At 42.9% G+C, this 20,255-nt stretch overlaps 1 protein-coding gene across 2 annotated transcripts in view; it reads left to right on the forward strand.

Moving 5' to 3' along the window:
• SLC6A6 (solute carrier family 6 member 6) overlaps window positions 1-20,255 on the forward strand; it is a 138,985-nt gene that overhangs the window by 73,887 nt on the left and 44,843 nt on the right. For both annotated transcript variants that reach the window (XM_069083861.1, XM_069083862.1), the window contains exon 5: window positions 7,103-7,334. In XM_069083861.1, the coding sequence (XP_068939962.1) occupies window positions 7,103-7,334 (232 nt within the window). The remainder of the gene's footprint in view (window positions 1-7,102; window positions 7,335-20,255) is intronic.

The following is a 20,255-nucleotide window of genomic DNA, read 5'->3' on the forward strand; positions in this document are numbered from 1 at the left end:
ACTATACTATACTATACTATACTATACTATACTATACTATACTATACAGTTCTTGTTATTGTGGGAATGTCTTGAACAATTTGAAAATAAGTACTGTAGGGCAATAGGGGTTCTTAATCTGAAATCTATGAACTTTCAAAAAATATATATTTATGCAATTTTCCCCCAGTATAACTGGTTTCCATTGCAAATTAATATTTTATTTCATGCATTTTAAAACATCATTAAAAGAAGGGTCCAACAGTTGTATCAGAGTGCAAAGGGCCCTGTGAATGTCCTCTCCTGAATGTTCAGTTAAGTGAGTGCAATCTATTAGCAATGTCATGGTATTGCTTCTTCTTAGGTAGGAAACTGATTCTCAGACTGAGGGAGAAGCTTTTATTGCAGTTTTGTGACCTGATCCCCACTCACCCAACCCTCTTATTCCCCCTCCTCCAACTCTGACTCAAAATAAAATATGATTCTATATTTTTGGCCCTTAACCCCTGAGTGAGATCAGTTGTCTGGACAATTCAATAGTATAGAAATCTATTAGGGGAAAAGTTACAAAGAACTGACAGACCCTTCTTTGGATGATCATGAGAAAAGCACTGTCTCTAGTGACCTAATGTCTCTAGTGACCACTGATGGAGAAGCGGAAGGAGATCTGATTTGAACCCAGAGGATTACCTAATCCTCAGTTTTAACTCTTGCTGTTTGCCCTTTGTATGACCCTAGCTCACCTCTCTGGAACTCAGTTTTTCCCATCTGTAAAATGAGGTTTGAAAATAACTCTAAGGTCCCTTATAGTTCTAAATCTGTGATTCCATGACCTCATAAGGTTTCCTTCCCATTTTAAATCTGTAATTCTGCAATCCATTTTGGTTGAAACATTTTGATTTAATTACCTTGTATAGGTGGTACCTGAGCAAACCACCCACGTGGAAGATGAGGCTGGCTTTATGGCTGCATAAATGACTGATGCCACCATAAACTGGGTCTCTGAAGACAACAATCCTCAGTTAACAAAACCATTGTAAACAATGAAGTCATTTTAGAGATAAATTGCAGCTTGTTCAGTGACAGGGAGTTGGAAGCACCAAGGAGGGGGTGGAGAGTAGGAAGGGGAGGAAAGACTTGGCATTAGTACATTTTGTGCCAGGAAGCAGGAATTAGGAAGGACAGCATGGACAGTGACCTCTCTCTCTCTAACTCATGGTCTCTTCTTGGGTGTGGGTCACCGGAGACTTTTCCATTCAACTTTCTCATCCTATTAAAAGATTGAAATTACCCTACAAAGCACATTCCACAGATGGAACAGAGCAAAGTGATCATTTCTCTTGGTCCTGCCTTTTGGTATGACTAAAATCCCTAAGGATGGGAAACTCTCAAGAGATGATTTCAGTTGGGTGGTGGCTTGCATTGTCAATTCACTGATTGGAAAAACATGTGTCCATCATCAAAAGATAAATAGAGATCTAGTCCTTGTCCCCAAGGATCAGGACACATACACAGGCAACGTGGTTTTGTGGGCAAGCGAAGGCACTGATCTAGTTTCCTTACCCATGAAAGAAAGAGTGAAGGGTAGAGATTGAAAAGCATTTACTCTAAGAGTCTCTTCCATATCAAAATCCTATCTATGTACAAGTGATTATTTCTATTCACAGCTAACTCTGACACTAGGAAAGTTGTAAAACATGGAGAAACAGTTATGTATATAAAAAGTGTTTGGAGAGTACAGAGGAGGAAGGAGGGATGGAAGTAGACTGGAGGTAATCAGAAGGCTTCTTGGAGGAGGTGGGGCTTGAGTATAACCCTTAAGAAGGTGTGGGATTTCAACAGGTAGAGGGGGAACAGCATGAACAAAGGTACAAGCTGGCAAGTGGAGGCTGTATTGGCTTGGCAAATTAGTACTCTTTGTTTGGAGTGTTGGGTAGCTGCTTCTGTTGACTTTGGAGAGATAAGGCTGGAAACATAGCTATTGACTGAGGAAATAGAAAGTCATTTCAGTGTTTAGATTCCATTTTTTATTTTTTAAAGGACTTTATAGTTCCTTCACCTACTGGTCTTGAAAGATCATTGTACATATATAGTTTATTAATGTCATTTCATAGGAGGGAGTGGGTTAAAATATGGCTATATGTCTCTTTGAAAGGTGTCCAATCTGGAAGGGACCTTAGAACACCTATATTATTATACTGAGGGGGAAAGATATTTGCCCTAGGTCACATGGAATTTTCCTCAAGGCCAATTATATCCTGGATCTCCTGTCTCCCAGGCTCTTACCTGAGCATCACATTGCCTTCTTGGGCTAAAGTCCATAAAAAAAAAATTGACAGATTCATGGATTACGCTTTTATTGACATCTCATTTACACTTCAATTTTTTTTAAAAGCCAACAGACAGCTGTTGCTCTTTTATAGCACAGCAAATGGATGTTTAATTTTTTTTTTAAAGATCTATAGTTAGCTTTAAGGACAAGAGAGTAAATAAAAACACAATTACTTGGATGAGCTCAGGAAATATAATTTAGATGTGTTCATTTTTGTAGTGTTTGTGTATATGTTATCAAATCACTAAGTGAATTTCAGAGTTTCAGAATAAAGTGAATTCATACTAGGAAGCAAAACTAGTACAATGAGAAGACTCCTGAATATGGGGACAAATGTGGTGTGTGAGAATCCCAGCTTGGCTGCTGAATGGCTGTATGTTTTTAACTAAGTCACCTTCCTCTGTAAAGCTCATTTTCCTTTTCCATAAAATGAGGGGTCTGAACTAGTCAATTTCTTTTACTTTTTTTTTTTTTTTGCTTTTTGGAAGGGGGTTAGTAGGGCAGTTGGGGTTAAGTGACTTGCCCAAGGTCACATGGCTAGTAAGTGTGTCAAGTGTCTGAGGCCGGTTTTGAACTCAGGTCCTCCTGACTCCAGGGCTAGTGCTCTAATCACTGTGCCACCTAGCCACCCCAACTAGTCAATTTCTTAAAGGTTTCCTCTAGTACTGAGTTCTAGGATCTTAAATTAGAAAGGAATTTAAGAGATCATTTAGATCAAGGCCATTATTTTACATGTAGGGAAATTAAAGGGACTCACCCAAGTCTTTTTATTGGATGGCAGTTTTCAAGATTTGAAAAAAAGAAATATGAGACATTTTTTTGGAAAATTCTGGGTTACTATCACCTGCTTCTCCCCATAACTTAGTTCTTTTTGTTGCTGGCAATGGTAATCTCACCAGAGTTAAGAATTTAATAGAATTGAGACTTTTCGTCTACCACCTAACCCAATGCTACCTATCTTGGACAGTAACAATTGAAGTGTAAAGTTTGGAAAATTCTTTAGGTACATCCTTTCATTTGTCCCTCACAATCTACATCTCAGCTCTGGGTTGAAGATGAGGAAATTGAGATTTAGGAAAGTTGAGACTTGCCCAAGGTCTCCCAACTGTAGTAAGTGCCAAAGAGGGGAATTGGGGAGAGTTCTCCCAGCCCCTCACCCCTCTCACTTAGCATACCATCCTTGATAGCAAGTTCACCCCATGCATTCCAACTGGCATTTGGGAATTTGTGTGTGCATATTCACAGACACACAGCTATTGATTTTGGAAGCAACCCTCCCATAATCCCATGGAGTTCCAAAATATTTGCCCTTGCAAACAGGCATTTTGCTGACCTATATCAGCTGGAATGTTTTAGGGAAGCAGTGAAAGTAAAAAGTCACCATTTACTTGTATGTCAGCTAGGGGTGGTTATTAACTCTTGGATTTGAGAGCTGGAAGGAGCCTGGAAGATCAGCTAGTCCAACCCCCTTATTTTGAAGAGCAGGAAATTGCATCTCAGAGAGGGGATTTGACTTGCCCACAGTCAGTTAGTTGGCAGAGACCTATTTAGAGAACCATGGGCTTTTTGATGCCCAGCCCAGAACTCTTCCCACCATCCCATGCTCCTGATTTATGACCCTTTTCTACTGGCCCAACAGCATTTGGTAAAGCAGAGACACGACACCCCCCCCCCCCCCCAACCTGACTGAAATGATGGCTCCTGCCCTACAGGGAATTTTGGGTCTTCAGTCCAACTGAAACACATGCCTTTGAAAGGCCAACTTTCACCAAGTGCCACGGTCACCTTAAGGTGTTTACACGGCAGCATCTAAATCCTTGATACCTCAGATTAAGGGTAGTACTTAGGAATGTATTCCAAGAGAACACACTTCAGGAGAAAGGAATAATCCTGCTAATAGTAGATCATGGTTCTGGATGATTTTAAGGAATGTAAGTATAGTGCAGTGGATAGACTACTAGCCCTGGAGTCAGGAAGACCTGAGTTCAAATCTGGCCTCAGACACTTACTAGCAGTGTGACTCTGGGCAAGTCACTTACCCTGTTTGTCCCAGTTTCTTCATTTGCAAAATGAGCTGGAGAAAGGAAATGACAAATCCACTCCCCGACCTTTGCCAAACAAACCCCAAAAGAGCTCATGGAAAGCCTGAAATTATTGAACAACAACAAAGAGGAGTTTTACATATATTGTCCCACTTGATTCTCATACCAACTCCATGAAACAGTTGCTATTATTATCTCAGTTTACAGATTATGAAACTTATGGCTTAAAGGGAATAAATACATTATGTGCCTAGTAAGTAATTATCTGCAGGGTGGGATTTGAACTCAGTTCTCTCTGACTCCAGGTCTGGCACCCTCTCAACTCCAAGGCCAGTCAATCCATAAAATGCTTTTATTAAGTGCTTACCATGGTCTAGGCTCTAGCAGTACAGAGAGCAAAATAAAACCTTCTATTCCCTCCAGAACCTCATGTCTTACTGCTCTCTCTCTCTCTCTGAGAGTGTCTCAGACCCGCTAGTAGATAAAGAGCTATGGGTGTGGGTAGCATGTGTTAATAAGACCATGGTGTAGTTTTGTATGTACTGTCCTGCCTCCCTCATTGTAGTTTATAGAAATCCATTTCACCTGGCCCAGGAGTCAGGTTAAGGTGTGTCTCTTTCCCCATGCGTTGTAACAATTGGGGGAATCTGGCTATTGAGAACATAGATTTAAAGCTGGCATAGACCTTAGAGGCCATCTAATCCAAGCCCCTTTTCTTTCCAGATGAGGAGACGGAGGCTCAGAGATCTTAAAGTCATGCAGTTTACACAGCAAAGCTCTAGATTTGAATCCAAGTCCTCATACCACATCACGTTCCCTTTCTGTGAATAGGGTCTTAAAGAATATGTTAGCCCTGAGAATGAGATTGGAGGAGGCTATTCTAGGCAGAAGGACCCACCACAAAGGCATAGAGGGAGGAAACTTTTTCATTTTGTGTCCTGATCCTACTTTGAATTCTTTTTCACTGGAAGTTCCAACGGATACTGGTTGACTGCCCCTACCTCCACCCCCACCCTGCGGAGGACATTTCTCCCTTTGATGGAAAGTTGCCTTATGTAGCCTCTTAGGCTTCCTTCCAAGTCTTAAGAGTAGACCATCCTAAAATTCTCATAATCAGATTCTGTGATCCCATGGTTCTCAATCTCTTTGGTTTTGAAATTCAGTAGATTCCCTGATCCCCAGATTCTGTGATCCTTGAATTCTACTCATAGTATTCTATGCTAGAATCACTAGATTTTGGATCTCAGGTAACCAGGCCAAACCCTGCACATCATGTGCCCTTAAGTGAATGCCTGCCCTAGTTCAGCCATGGCCTGAAGAGGAAACAGTCACTTGAAATCCTCTCCTTACACAGGCCACAGGATTAGAGACTGGGAGCCTTCATTTTTGTTAGGCACAGAGTACTTTTGTACCAGATTGAGCCATCAAGAGCTACATTCCATCCCCTCCCTCTTTGCCATTTTAAGTCACAAAGGACAGAACCGTATGTGTCCCTGAGCCTGGACTTCAGGGGAAAAAATGGGACAATTTTGCTTTTTTAGCTTTAGAGAAGGCAAACATTGATTCGGAATGCTAACCATGTAAGTGCATTTGTAGGCCCTCTTTTTCTGAGACAGCTTTAAAAAAATTCCCTTGTTTTCAAGTGGACCTCTTAAAGCCAAGGATTAAGTTCCAGGCCCCACTTGAGAAGCAACTCAGCATGGTAGAAAGGGCACTAGATATGAGAATGAGAGACACTGGATGTGTATCCCAGCTCTGGCACTGAAGAACTGTGTGACCCTAGGCAAGTCATGCTACTAGAAAGGTTACTTGATGTGGGTGTACATGATTTGGATTCAAATCCAAACTCTGCAATACCTTTGGGCTATTTAGTTCAACCTTTTTGTACCTTAAGTTTGCTTACCTGTGAAATCTAAACCTATGAGTCTGCTTCTCCTATCTGAGCCTCAGTTTCCATATCTGTAAAAGTGGCACACTAGTGCTACACTCACTAATCCCATAGGACTGCTGATAGGAAGACACTTTAAAAAAAAGTTCCATGTGAAGGTGAATTAATTATTATTTTCATCCCACATCCTTCATTCCCTCTTCCCCTGCCAAGGTCTCTCTTCAAGGCAGTAATAAGTATTGGCGAATTGGTCTATTTCTGCAGAGGACTCTGAGTGGAATTTTTCTTTTTTTAAAGATACATTGGTAGGTTGGTGAAGGAGACATTTTGGGATGGGGGCGGGGGGGGCTCTTAAGCCATATCAGAGGGGTAACTGTCAGCACTCTTCAGTGAAAAGCACTCATATCAGGAACAGCACTGGGTTGGGGGAGATTTCAATGGCCATTGAGTATAATTCACTTCCCTGAGGACCAGGGAAGATAATTGACTTACTTGTGGTCATCTGGACAGTAGTTGGAGGGTATGGGATTTGAACCCCCATTTTATTGGTGAACTACTAGTATTCTTTCCACTGTATCAGGTAGGGGTTGTTAGAATACAGTTCTCCTTCAGAAACACTAATCCTACCACTGGCATGAGATCCTAGAATTTAGATCTGGGGGGGCAGGGGGGCGCATCTAAGAGACCATCTAGTCCATCCCCTTTGCTTGCATTGACTGGCGAGGACAAGAGGGACTAGAGAGGGCCAGGAGAAGGCTTGGGGAGGTAGGAAAGGACCAGGTAAAAGGAGAGTCCCTAATTGGTCCTGGAGGTAATAGGTAGCCACAGTCATTGATTGTTTTCCTTGTCTCTCCTGTCTAGGTATTGGTTATGCCTCCATCGTGATTGTGTCCCTCCTGAACGTGTATTACATCGTCATCTTGGCATGGGCGGTCTACTACCTGTTTGACTCATTTCAGAAAGAGCTCCCGTGGTCCCTCTGCAATCAGAAGTGGAACACCCCGCATTGCTTGGAAGACAGCCTGAGAAGGAACAGGACGTTAATGACCGGCAACATCACAAACTACACCTCACCTGTCATCGAATATTGGGAGTAAGAATCATTTTGGTTTTAAGAATGAAAAGACAAGGGTAGGTTTTGCAGTGGAGAGGGAGAGTCTAAGGTGGGTAGAGCTAGATGCCCTCCATCTGGGACCTGGCTGCAACCCTTACTTAATAGTGCTGTCGTCCTCAGCGCTTAATTCTCTCTCATCTCTCAAATGGGGATGATATAGGTTGTGCTCCCCAATCTTATAGGGTTGTTCTAAGGAAAGCATTTTATTGGTGAACTGTCAAGGCCTCTCTATTCAGGTAAGTTCTGTCTTTCCTGCCCAGGATATTCAGGAGCCATTAAAATGTATCCTCCATTGCCTTAGGGTACTGCTCAAGGGCAAGGCTGTTGCTAGGTCTAGCCTGCTTAGGAGACACTAAGTTCTCTTTGTAGCTTCATGGTTTTGTTGTCTAGAGTCAGGGAATGAACTGAGTGTACCTGGAGCTTCTCCCTAGAGACAATACTGTCCAGCCAAGAAATGGTTTTCTTGGGTGCCTGCTTTTTTGCCGGGTATTGGGATAGAGCACTGAGAAATTTAGTCCAAATGTGCTGTTTTCCCAGAGTTTTAGAAGGGGAGATGAGCACCCATGGTTTTTCTTGGAGACGCCCTGGTTTGCTCATTAACTGAAGAGTCTCTCACTCTATAACACCTTTGGTCTTTTTTTTTTCTTATGTGTGTATTAAAACAAAAGAAACCCCCAAACTTAGATCAATTTAGTTCTTACTCAGAAATCTGATTGAAAAGCCTATCTCTGACACACTGTTTAATTTGTTTCTTCTTCTTTTATTTTTTTAATGAGGTGTGGGAAATTGGTGCATTCCACCTGTTTCATAAAGACAAAGGCTTTCCAGAAGCACCCATGTCCATTCTCAGGAAGATCTAACAGAAATGGGACGAAGTCCAATGGCATCAGTAGCACCTTTGGCCCCACCCCTTTAACATGGGTCCACCCTGGCCTTAATTCGATCAAGAAATCAGACCCCTCTGAATGTCCCAGACTTTATTAGGAGAGAGAAAATTTCAGCCTTCCCATTATCACACAATCTTTCCCCCACAGGGGAATCAGGAATAGGCATTTTCCTCTTTTTTTTCCCCTGTGCCATTGTCCTAATGGGCACATGCCTTCCTTCCCTAGCAATGAGGGTGAGTTGGTAGCTTTGAAGCCAACCCACTTGGGCCTGCACCAGGTGCCTGCCATAAGTCCACTACAAAGGATGCCGAAAAGCAGATGCAATTATCAGGCTTTTAGAGGGGAACTGTTCTCCGAGGCCCTTCCTTCCCAGGTGAGGAGTGTTGTCTTTTACTGAATTACTGATATCGATGTTCATGTGGCATCTGGAACCAGGGAGAGCCCCAGTAGCCCTTAGTGGGCATCTTCTGGGGGATTGCTTTCCCCTCATGGAAGCATAACCACATCCCCAGATGCTTTCTATCAATGGCCCTGGCCCAGGAGCTTGGGAGCACTGAAGCCTTTAGGGGCTAATATGGGGGATGTTACAGGTGGACTGGGTGGAATGAATTACTTGCATTGGAATTTGTCCTCTAATTTGTTTAATAGATTTTGTTGTCAGCAATGCTCTTCTGGGGTGGGGGTGGGGGGCAGGAGGCTGTGGACCATCAGAGAGAAAGATTCAGGAACAATCCTGTGTAAAAAGAAGTGTTTACATCTCAAGCCAAACTATAACCTGTAAGAAACACTCCAAATAGTGGTTGGTTTTTATTTCTCCTTTAGAAATTTCTAGAGGGTAGTTCATATACACATACATGCATGCATGCATACATACATATATATTGTGTGTGCATACATGTGTGTGTAAATAAATAAGCACACATGTGCATACACACATATATGGGTGTAAATAAATAAATGTACTTGTACATACACACGTATACATATATATTTTTTGGCCAACTTTCTTTTAAGTGCCTAAAGAATAGAGATTTGTCATAGAAATGTTGACAATCAATTCTTCTCACTTGAATGGGGTTGGGTGGCCTCACCCCTTCCCTTTCTTATAAACACATCAGTTCAGGTCTGGCAAATGAATGCCTCAATAACCTAAGATGGGAACCACACCCGGGAAGCTAGTTTGGATAGTGCCTGCCCCGTGGTGGCAGGGGGCCAAGGGCAGTTTTCTTCTACCTTTTGTTGAATTCTGGAAAGAATTTGGCCTCAACCTCCCCACATATACCTCCTTACAGTCTTAAAGTTGGGGGGAGGGGTCATCTGTTTTAAGCTACAGTCAACTCATTATTTCAAACCCAATTACCTGTTTCGTACCTTAAACTAGCTCCTTGGCTTTCTTCTCATTTACTGCTCACCTTTGGAGCATCTTAGTTCTGGGCAGCTTGATCTCTTTTCTCTCCCCTGGCCTCTCCCCTCCAAAGATGAATAAAGTCATTGACCCAGTTAAGTTTCTTTTGGCCACTTGGATTCAACTCTGACCTAGTCTGGTAGGAATGAGGCTGGAATAATTGGGCTGAGCATCACTATGGAATTTCTTTGTTACTTATAGTCACAGATAAATTCAATTTATTCACTGTTGTGGGCCTTGCCTTTCAGCATTCCCACTGAAGGTCCTTTCTCTCCTACTTTGAATAAGGGAGGCATGAGATACTCGACTGTCTTGGGAAACATCCTCCAAACCTCTTACGAGATCCAGATGGACATAGTAGGTTCAGAAACCACCCCCCTCTCCCCTTCCTTGTTGTGTTCATCTGGCCAATTAGTAATAACCCCAGTGCTCAATTCTCACCCAGTTGGGCCACTTAATCCCCACTTGAATTCCAGGGCAACTACTTGAGACAGCTTGAGTGTCCCTCTGAATTGTATATATAAATATAAGCCAAGGACTGGACAAAGAATGGTGTCCATGAAGGAGAAATTCTGCAAATGTTACATTTGGAAAAGTCTGACTTATGTCAGTGCCCAAGACAATTGTAAGATGAGCAGGCCATAGAATGGGCTGATGGCTTACTCAGAAGTTTCTGATGTACCAGTTCAAGTATGTGTTGAGCATTAACTCTGTGCCCAGCCCTGCATTAGCTATTTGGGGGAGGGGGTAGGAGGGATTTAGGGAAGGAAGGCACCTTATCACTCACTTTGTTACCTTTCCAGTCCCACTCCCCATCCATGTTCTAATGGAGGAAATCAAGGTCCAGAAGGAATAAGTGATTTGGCCAGTCTAATAAATAACCAGAAAATAATTTTCAAACCAGTTCTTTGATTCCAGCACTTTTCCCCACTCCAAATCCCACTCCCTACTTCTAGGGAGTTTAAATTCTTATTCTTATTTGAGATACTAGATCAATGTATATGAGACAGATGACTATAAACTAATACTTGACTATTTGTGAAATTCTATTGTATGGGACAGAAAGGTTGAGAAGAGAGAGACATAGTAAGCGTCAAATATTCAGAAAAGAGGGAGATCAGCATAGGAAGGCAGGGCCAGGGATGACTCCATGGATCAGGAAGAACTTGAAGAATGAGTAGTTTTCATGACACCATTTGGTCACCCATTTAGAGTGGGAAAAGATTGTTGAGTCCACCCAGTCCAAAGCCTTCCTTTTTCCTCCTTAGGTGACTAAGGCCAAGAAAGAATGAGTGACTTGTAGGCAATAGAGGTAGTAAGAGGTAGAAGCCAATTGTTCTGGCTCCGCATCTAATAGGTGGAGAGGAATAGCAAGGACATTTCAAGGGAGAGAAGCAAGTTGAGCCCAGTGGGAGGTTAGGGTGTTTAAAGAGATGGCATTCCACATGGGATTTTCCAGTGTGTTATTACAGAAGTCAACAAGTCAAGTCACACATTCCTTCCTTCTTGCTTTTGTGAAGGATTTAGAGGATCTCTTATGGGAGACAGGGATCCAGCCCTGAGGCATGGGCTGCTGGTATTGTCCACTCAATATGCCCTTTCCTCCAGAAGAGTCAGTTTGGGGAATTAGAGGGACAGAAAGTCAAGAGTGTATGGGGCTACTGCTTCCCACTCCACCCATCCCTTGGGGTTTCCAGAAATAAGGGAAACCCTTTCCTGATGCTTGAGATTCACTTTGACCCTCACTCTGACCCATCCACTCCCTACCCCCTACAGACATTGGAAAATGAGCCCTCCCCTCATGGTCCCTGGGAACATTATGGAGTCTCTCTCTCAAGCCCTGCAGGAGAGCAGCTGGAATAATTTATTGGAAAACTCCCTCGATTCCTCTTCAATGTTGAAAGGCCCACCAAAACAACCCAGCAGACTAATATTGCATGCCATAAATTTAAGTCTGAGATTTTATCCCTTGAACCTTCCTGGCATGAACTGTGGGCCTACATTCCCATACTCTGAGATGTTTCTCACCCAAGGAGAGTTGGTGAAAGTCACTGGAGAAGGCCCCAAGGTCACAGGCAAATCTTTCATGACAAGTCAACTGCTTCTGCTGTTGAAAACCCCACAATCCTTGGAGCCCTGACTTAGGATCACGCTGGGAAGATCAGAAGTGTCATCTCCCTTTGGCGCAAGAGCTGGAACCTGTATCCTTCCCCACTGCCATTTTCTTCCTAGTACTCATCCTTTGTGGTCATCAATAGTCTTACTGGACTTATACTTGTTTACACAGCAGAAATAAGACAATCTCTTCTTCCCACTCTTCTCATCTTGATTCTTTGTCAAGTTCAAAAAAGTTTAGGAGAGGCAAGCAATAGAATCACCTTGCTTCCTTCCCACTTTTTGGTCCACCTGGCTACTGGAAGAGACAGTGGAATAGCCCTTATGTAGGACTTCTGTCCTGAAGGAGGCTTCACAATCATAACTGGGTAAAAGAAAAAATGGACTGGTATTTTTTGGCAAACTCAGACCTGAAGGAAGTCTTTCCAGTCTTAGCTTTCCAGGTTGCTCAGCCCAAGGATTGCTGGCGTCTAGGCTTTTCTCTATAGAATTTGGGGCGGGAAAGGGGGGGGGGGAAGTCTTAGAAAGAACCTCAGAGGTCATCAAGCCCCACCTCCCTCAGAGCTGGAATTGACTCTGCAGCATTCTTCACTGAATGCTTCATTGAATGACACCTAAATGCTGTCAAGATAAGGAATAAGGAAAAGATCTAAGCTTTGTCCTTTGTTTTAGCCATTAATGACCTTTCTCTCATCATCTGATGAGTGACAGGAGTGAGTACCTAGGAGGAATCATCTAAAAGAGTACCCCCAGATTACAGATTGGGAAACTTGAGTTCCATGGATGGCAAGCTACCTAATTGAAGTCACACAGCCAGGAACTGAACCCAGGCCCTCTGACCCTAAACAATTATTTTTCCTTCTACATTGTTCCCAAATCTTGTGTGTGTGCATGTGTGTGATGACATAAAAAAACAAACAAACAAGCAGTTAGGTGGTACAGTGGATAGAGTGCCAGGGTTGGAGTCAGGAAGACCTGAGTTCAAATGTGATCTTAGATATTTACTAGCTGTGTGAACCTGGACAAGTCATTTAACCCTGTTTGCCTCAGTTCCTCATCTGTAAAAATGAGCTGGAGAAGGAGATGCCAAACCACTCCATCTTTGCCAAGAAACCCCCAAATGTGGTCACAAAGAGTTAGGCATGACTGAAAACAATTCAACAAATTTTAAAAAATCTTAGAATTCACCTGATAGTATTTGTTATTACAATATCCTTTAATTTAGAAAAAAAAATATATGTGACAAAGCTTCTATGGATTCAATACTGTAATTAAATGGCTCCATATTTTGTAAACAACAATAGCATCAATGTAGAGTTGAAAATAGTAATTATCGAGAGACTCATGTAGCCTAGGAAAGGTGTGTTTGCTTTTATAAGTATTCACATAGAGACTGGTGGATGTTGTTGGAGTCTCTGCACTGTTTTCACCCTCACTTATTTGGTGCTCTAGTGACACTTTTGGGCATGTTGCTCAGAGAGTGGACTTTGTGAACTTTTGCCTTTCACTTCCTCTGCCTTGGAGGTGATGAAGCTGGAGAGGGTCAGAAGTTCCAGAGATTCTAGCCAAAGACCAGCAAAGGTGAAGGCTGGAACCAGCCACCTCTGTGCATTGGAACACTTTCCAGCTTCCAGAGGCACCAGGTGCCTTCAGCAGGCAGTGCTCAGAAAGTCAGGCCCTGAGAAGCTTTCTGTTGATAGCAGAAGAACCTTTAACTGGGAAGCCAACAACATCTAAGTGTCAGGGAGTGAGCAGCCAGGAGAGGGGATCAGACAGCCTGAATTTGGTGTCTCATCTGATAGACACCTGCTTAGGGAAGAAATCTCTCCCCAGCATCCTTATGGAGCAAGAAACTGAGTTAGGGGCCATGTTAGGGCCCTCCTGGGTACTTTGGACCAAGCTTTGAGCTGGCCTTGTTTGAACATATCCAAGAATGCCCATCAGACACTCACTGGAACCCTCTCATTCATCCTTCTATGGTGGCAAGCTGTCTTTAAAGACAAGCAGGCACTTAGGACACTGTTTGTGACGGTGGCTGACCTTGGTGGGAGGCTGTCCTGTTGTACCCTTGTGGGCCTCCCTGGGTGGCCAGTGCTGCACACATCTCTGTCATCAGGAAGGAGAGAGGAAGGAGTCCTTTCTCACATGATCCACTGAAAAGGGACACTTTATATTAGTTGCTCAACCCTGCTTTCTGGTGTTTACATCCAGGAGCCTCCTGCTATTATGGGATCAGGGCTGCTGCCCTCCCCCCTCCCCCCCCAGCCTGGCATGAGCTCTACTCACAGTCCCTGCCAGCCTGGGAACCCAAGTCAACATGACTCAAGCCAAACTCAAGTGCCTGTCTGACATTAGCTCTGAGGGGAGCTTGGGATTGGGGGTCAGGAGACCTGGTTTCATTCCTTCCTCTTTCTAGTTGTCTAACGCTGAGTTCCTTCCCCTCCATGGGCCTCCATTGACTCTGTAAAATGGGGACAAAAAGATTGGCCTGAGCTCCCAAGGGTGGTTGTGAGGATGTGACCTAGAGAGACAGTGATTGAATGTGTGTGATTCACTGATCTAGGGAATTCCCAGGTGAGGAAACACCCTCCACTAGGGTCACATAGCCAGTATATGTCAAAAGACATGGCCAGGCTTGGAAGTCAGCTTGACATCACATCACAACACATAATATGTAACGCAACACAAACACTGCCAGGCTCATTGTTGTTGTCGTTGTTGTTCAGTCACCTAGTCATGTCCAACTCTCTGTGGACAGCTCTGTAGACCATGGGGTTTTCTTGGCAACTTGGTATGTAGAAGGCAATAAATGTTTGTTGGTTATTATATACCTTAATTATAACCTGACATGCATTAAGACTCTGAACACAATTACTGACCAGCTATTAAAAGAACCCTTAGTAGAACTGTAATCCCAATGGGTCAAGTGATCTGGGTTCAAAACTTGGCACTGCTCCTTATTAGCTGTGGGTTGGCCAAACCACTCAATCTTCCTGAACTTCAGCTTCCTCATCTGAAAATGAGGGTAATCATAATTATGCTCCCTCCACCCCAAAAAGTCATTGCAAGGAATATGGTTTGTACCTCTTTAGACCCCTGAATAAATGTCAATTGTCAGAATTGGAAAGTTGACATGTGAACATGGTTTCGTGAGAAAAAATAGAAATCTTAGGGAGATATTTTATTCACTGATGCCTGAAAACAGTTGCAAAACATTGCTGCAATCCTGGTTTCCCTTTCATGAGAGCTGACAGTAGTTCTACTGCTCTGATTATGATGGCTGGCTGGATTTGTGAGGATTGGGTGCTGGAGAGACATTACATGGGACAAGCCCAACCAAGAAAATCCCTTCTTCTCTAAGGGAAACCAGCCCTTCCCCAAGGAATACTTCTCCACATCATTGGCATATTGAATTCTTCAGGTGCTCGTCTTCCCCATTTCTCACCTTGAAACCATCAAAATTCTAATGCCCATAGCCTAAAAGGTGGCAGTTTCCTACTGACTTTATATTCAGCCCAAAGCCAGAACTACTGGGTGAAGCCTGGTTCTCCCTTAGTTTGTTTAATCCAATCCTTACCATCTGAAGTCACAGAATGTCTAAATTCATCAGTACTTTGAGAGATTATCTAGTCCAACCCTAGAGGTTAGAAACTGAGGTCCAAACAGAGTCAGGATAGAAAGCTGGTCCTAGTATTTCTGACCTCTTTCCCTTCTTTCCAGAGACCTCTTTTGGGGTGTCCGACCATGTAGAAACCAACAGAGTATCTACGCTTCCTTATGCCCAGGCTGCCTGTGTTGTCCCTGGACCCCTCCAATGAACCGACTTTGGAAAATACCTGCAGCTAATGTGGAGTCCTTTATCCCAAGATCTTTCCACAAACCACTAGGGAGAGACGTGCACATATAATTAGGCTAGCTTTATTAGAATCAAAGGAGTGAGTCATATTGGCAAACTCTTATATTCAATCTTCCCTTGCAGCTGTTGGGAGGCAGAGCCAATTGTTGGATACTTTAGGAAGAGGGGGGGAGGGAGGGCGGAGTGGGGAGGAAACATTGTATAGACTTACTGCCTTGAGGTCGGGGTGTGTATTTTCCAATTGTTACCTCTGCTATTCTCCTGGGGAGCTCGGGCTCCATTATGTGGCTGGATTGGGGTCAAAAGGAAACTATTTGACCCATACTTGGAACTTACTTACATTGTTGAGTGCTTGCTGGACGGCAGCTGAGCCATTCGACTAAAAACAGACATTCAGACTATTCCAGGATCCACCCTGGGATGAATCATTACTATTCTTGGACAAGAAAACAGCTAAGTCCTCAGTCCCTTGTCTGGGGCAGGCAGGAGGCAGGGATGCTTTCTCTCATCTCTTTCTGTAGCTAAGGAGGAAGGCAAGTGATTCCCAGAACATTGCAATTGGTACCCCTGCCTTGGAAAGAGCAAAGACCACTTTCTCCATCCCCATAGAGAGAATCAGGAGACCAAGGTTTCTATGGGTCCAGCTCTGCTACTATATAACCTTTAACAAGTCCATAAGATTTAAGACTATAAACTCCTTGAGGGCAGGGAGTTAGTATTCTTTTTTTTTTTTTAATTTGTAATCCCAGTATCTATCATGGTATTTTAGGAGCAGACCAAGGAAACATTATGGTGGAAGAGAATGTCCACTCATTCTGGAATCAGAATACCTAAGGTTCATATCTTGCCTTTGACCTTGGGAAAATCATCTAACTCCCCCAGGTCTTTGATTGCATTGAATTGCTCGAAATCTGAGATTGTAAGATTAGATGACCTTATAATATAATCACCTATAAATGCTGGCTGTCACCACTGGATGACCCAAAAGTCTACCCCAACTTTAGGATTCTGTGATTCTCTTACCAGACAACAGGCCTTGTTCTCATCCTAAAAAGGTCAGGTTTCCTGACTCCCATCCTGGATTCTGTAGGTTCTAGGACTGGTTTTTCAGAAACATGTAACATTGAGTCAGCTTTGCTGAACTCAGTCATTATTCAGCTAGCCTCTTTCAAACATCTACTGTGTGCTTAGTACTGTATTAGGGACTGTGGGATATGGAGGGGAAAACAAGAGATATGACAGGATCTCCTTGGATAATGACTGTAAGTTTTGGATTTGTCTTCCAGGAGAATGGGAGATGTGGGAGATACCCTACATTGCACTTTAGATAGAATATAGCAAATAAGATGTTTCTGGATGAAGAATGTTGAGTCCTCCTAAGGAAGAAGGCCTTCTGGAAATCCCTGGGTTTCTTAAGTTACTATAATATTCATGAGGATCGCTAATAAAGCCTCAGTAGCTTGAAATGGACATTGGTTTACCATTTTTTTAAAAAAATGTGCTTTTCTCCCTAGCAAGTAGCACTTTGCTTTCTTTCCTTTGAAGGAATCACCGGAAAGGCTGAATTGAATTGTACATCGATTTTAGATTAAGGGGCTGCCCAATTCAGTACTGTATACACAGCAGCAGAGTGATATCTGGCCCACTCTCAGACCTAAATTCTTATTATCAAAACCAATGGTTTCAGAGCACTGAGTCAAGAAAATTTTGTAATTGGTGGTGAGCAGAGGATTACAGAGATGCAAGGGAGAAAGTAGGTCATATTTTACACTCTTTCAGCGTGGAGAAAAGCAGCCTTCACACTGGAAACCCCGATTCTGTCCTCAACCTTGGCACTAGCTGTGACTGTGGCTAAGTCCCTTCCTTTCTCTGGGCCCCACTGGCCTCCTTTATAGTGAGAGGGTTGAACAAGATAATGATCTGTGTGACTACTATGTCTCAGGTCCCTTCTGGTCCTAATGTTTTGTGATCATTGCCAATGCAGACTGTTTATTTCCAGGAAAATCTGCATGCACAACTCCATTCATTCAAAAATGGTGAACTAGGCAAAATATCGTGAGCAGATGTACAAAAAGTCAAGCATCACCAGCTTATCTTCACAGAACTTGCTCCATATTCCATTCCCTAGGAGTCCAGGTAGTCCAGACTAACTCTCATCTCATTCAGGCTTCCCTCTTGCATAGATTTCTGTGAAATGCCTGCTGCCCTATCCCCAGAATCAATACTATTTCTGTGCCCCATGTGACATGTGCTATATGAAGAGTTGAGGTACATAACAGCTGCTCTGGGTTATTCTGGCAACCCAATTAAAAAAAAAGGCACGGTGAGGCCTCCCTGGTTAGAAGAGCAGGGATCTTGGAGATTTTTATTGATACTCACTGCCATAGTAAGTCCACCTCATTGGAAGGTTCCCTGAGGGGGATTTCCCACTCTTCTCTAGGACGACATCTTAGTATCACAGAAAGAGCACTGAATGTGGGAACAGGTACCTAACATAGAATCCAAGCTAAGCTCTATCCTCCCCATGCATCCTTTAGCTAAACCAACTATTCAAAACTTAGCACAGTTTTAGGTGCTGAGGATACAAAGCCAAAAGTGGAAACAGCTCTAGGCTATAAGGAATTTACTTTTATAATCCAGGTAGGACAAGAGCTACTTTTAGAAATAAATGTAAGATTTGGGGATGCAAAATATTAACACCTGGGATTAGGAAAGGTTTCACTTACAAGGGGGTACTTGAGCTATGCCCCAAATGGAACTAGAGCTTCTAGGAGGCTGTGATGAAAGGGAGAACATTCAGAAAATAAGGAGGGTGGGGGCTAGATTGCCTATTTTTTAAAAATTATTTTTAATTTATGGAATAAAACAAATATTTCTGTAAGGTAGTATAATTTTTAAAAAGATGATTGCCCATGAAATTGCAAATCTATTATGTGTAACTTGCTATTCCTTCTAAATATACAATAAAGTTATCATGTAAATTTCTTTTTTTCCCCAAGCCTTTACATAATTATGTAAATGATCCTTTGGCTACCCTGTATTTTCATGAGTTGTTCCTGAGAATCTGAATGAAACCAAACAGGAGAAAACACAGCCAACTGTGGTATTATTTGGATCCTTTCCAAGTCTAAGGATTGGGACTTCCCATCATAGTGGTAATAGAACAATATTGGAAACAATGATGGCAGTGATTGATTCCCTGGGGTTCTTGGTAATTAGGTGGGGAGAGGAAGAAAGGACACTTGGAGACTTCACAGACCAAATGGGATCCAGCCAGTTCCCTACTCAAGTGATGAGTTCAGCCATCACCACTAACTTTGGTACTGATTGATATTAACTCTATCTGGAAAGCACCTTCCTCTCTTAGCGGTGCTTCTACTAAAATGCTGTCCTGGATTTAAGTGTGAAGAGCACTGGACTAGGTGTCTAGTAATGGAAGTCACAGAATCTCCAACACGGAAGGCACCTCAGAGGCCATCTAGTCCTGTGTGTACTTGATTGAGAATTCCTACAACATCCCTGACAGCCTTTGCCTGAAGCCTAGAGTGAGGGGAAGCTACTTGCTCTCAAGACAGTCCATTCCACTTTGGACAGCTCCAATCATTCCTAAGTTTTTTCCCCGACATCAAGTCTAAAATTTTCCTTCTTTTAGCTTTCAACCATCACTCCTAATTCTGCCAAGCCCAACAAATATCATTACTCTTACCAGGATAGACCTTCAGATACTTGAAGACAGCTGTTAACATCCACTTTCTCCACTTCCAGTGTTTTCTTCTCTAAGCTGAGTCCTTCATTCAATCTGAAATCATTTGACCTTGAAGTCAAGTCCTATGCCATCCTATTTAACCTCCAGGACACTATCAATTTTATCAAGTTCATTCCTAAAACATGAGAACCCCGAACTGAAAGTGGCACTCCATGTTTGGTCTTCTGTTTTAACATATGGGACCTAGAACTGAAAACAGTACCCTGCACATGGTCTAATGAGGGCAGCAAACAAAAGCACTCTCTCTTCCCTAGCCCTCTCTTAATGCCACCTAGTATTGCATTAGGATTTTGGATATTATATTGCAGTTGTTATATCACTGTTGACTCATTGGATTTGTGTTCCACTAAAACCCCCTGCTCTTTTTCATACAAACTGTTGTCTAGCCATACCGCCTTCATCTATGGCGTGTCTTTTAAAACTTGAAACTGTAACCATTTATTCTTTTTATATTTCATCTGATTAGAATTGACCCAACATCCGATCTCTCCTAGGCTGAAAGTACAGTAGCCACTCCCACCTCTGCTCCTCATATCAATGAGCATAGAAGCTTTAACCTGCTTTTTCTTTTCCTCTGCCCTGCCTTCACCCCTCCTTTGTTGTTGTTATTCAGTCAATCTTGTGCCAAACTCTTCATGACCCCATTTGGGGTTCTCTTGGCAAAGATACTGGAGTGGTTTGCCATTTCCTTCTCTAGCTCATTTTATGATGAGGAAACTGAGGCAAACAGGGTTAAGTGACTTGCCCAGGGTCACACAGCTAGTAAGTGTCTGAGATCAGATTTGAACCCAGGAAGATGAGTCTTCTGACTTTAGGCCCAGCATTCTTATCTGTTGCCCCCTCATTAGGCAGAGTAGTCTTGTGATCCTCT

Source organism: Petaurus breviceps, unplaced genomic scaffold, assembly GCF_028583685.1.
Source record: "Petaurus breviceps papuanus isolate PSGF00001 unplaced genomic scaffold, PetGlider_PUasm1.0 174, whole genome shotgun sequence".
Classification (NCBI taxonomy): domain Eukaryota; kingdom Metazoa; phylum Chordata; class Mammalia; order Diprotodontia; family Petauridae; genus Petaurus; species Petaurus breviceps.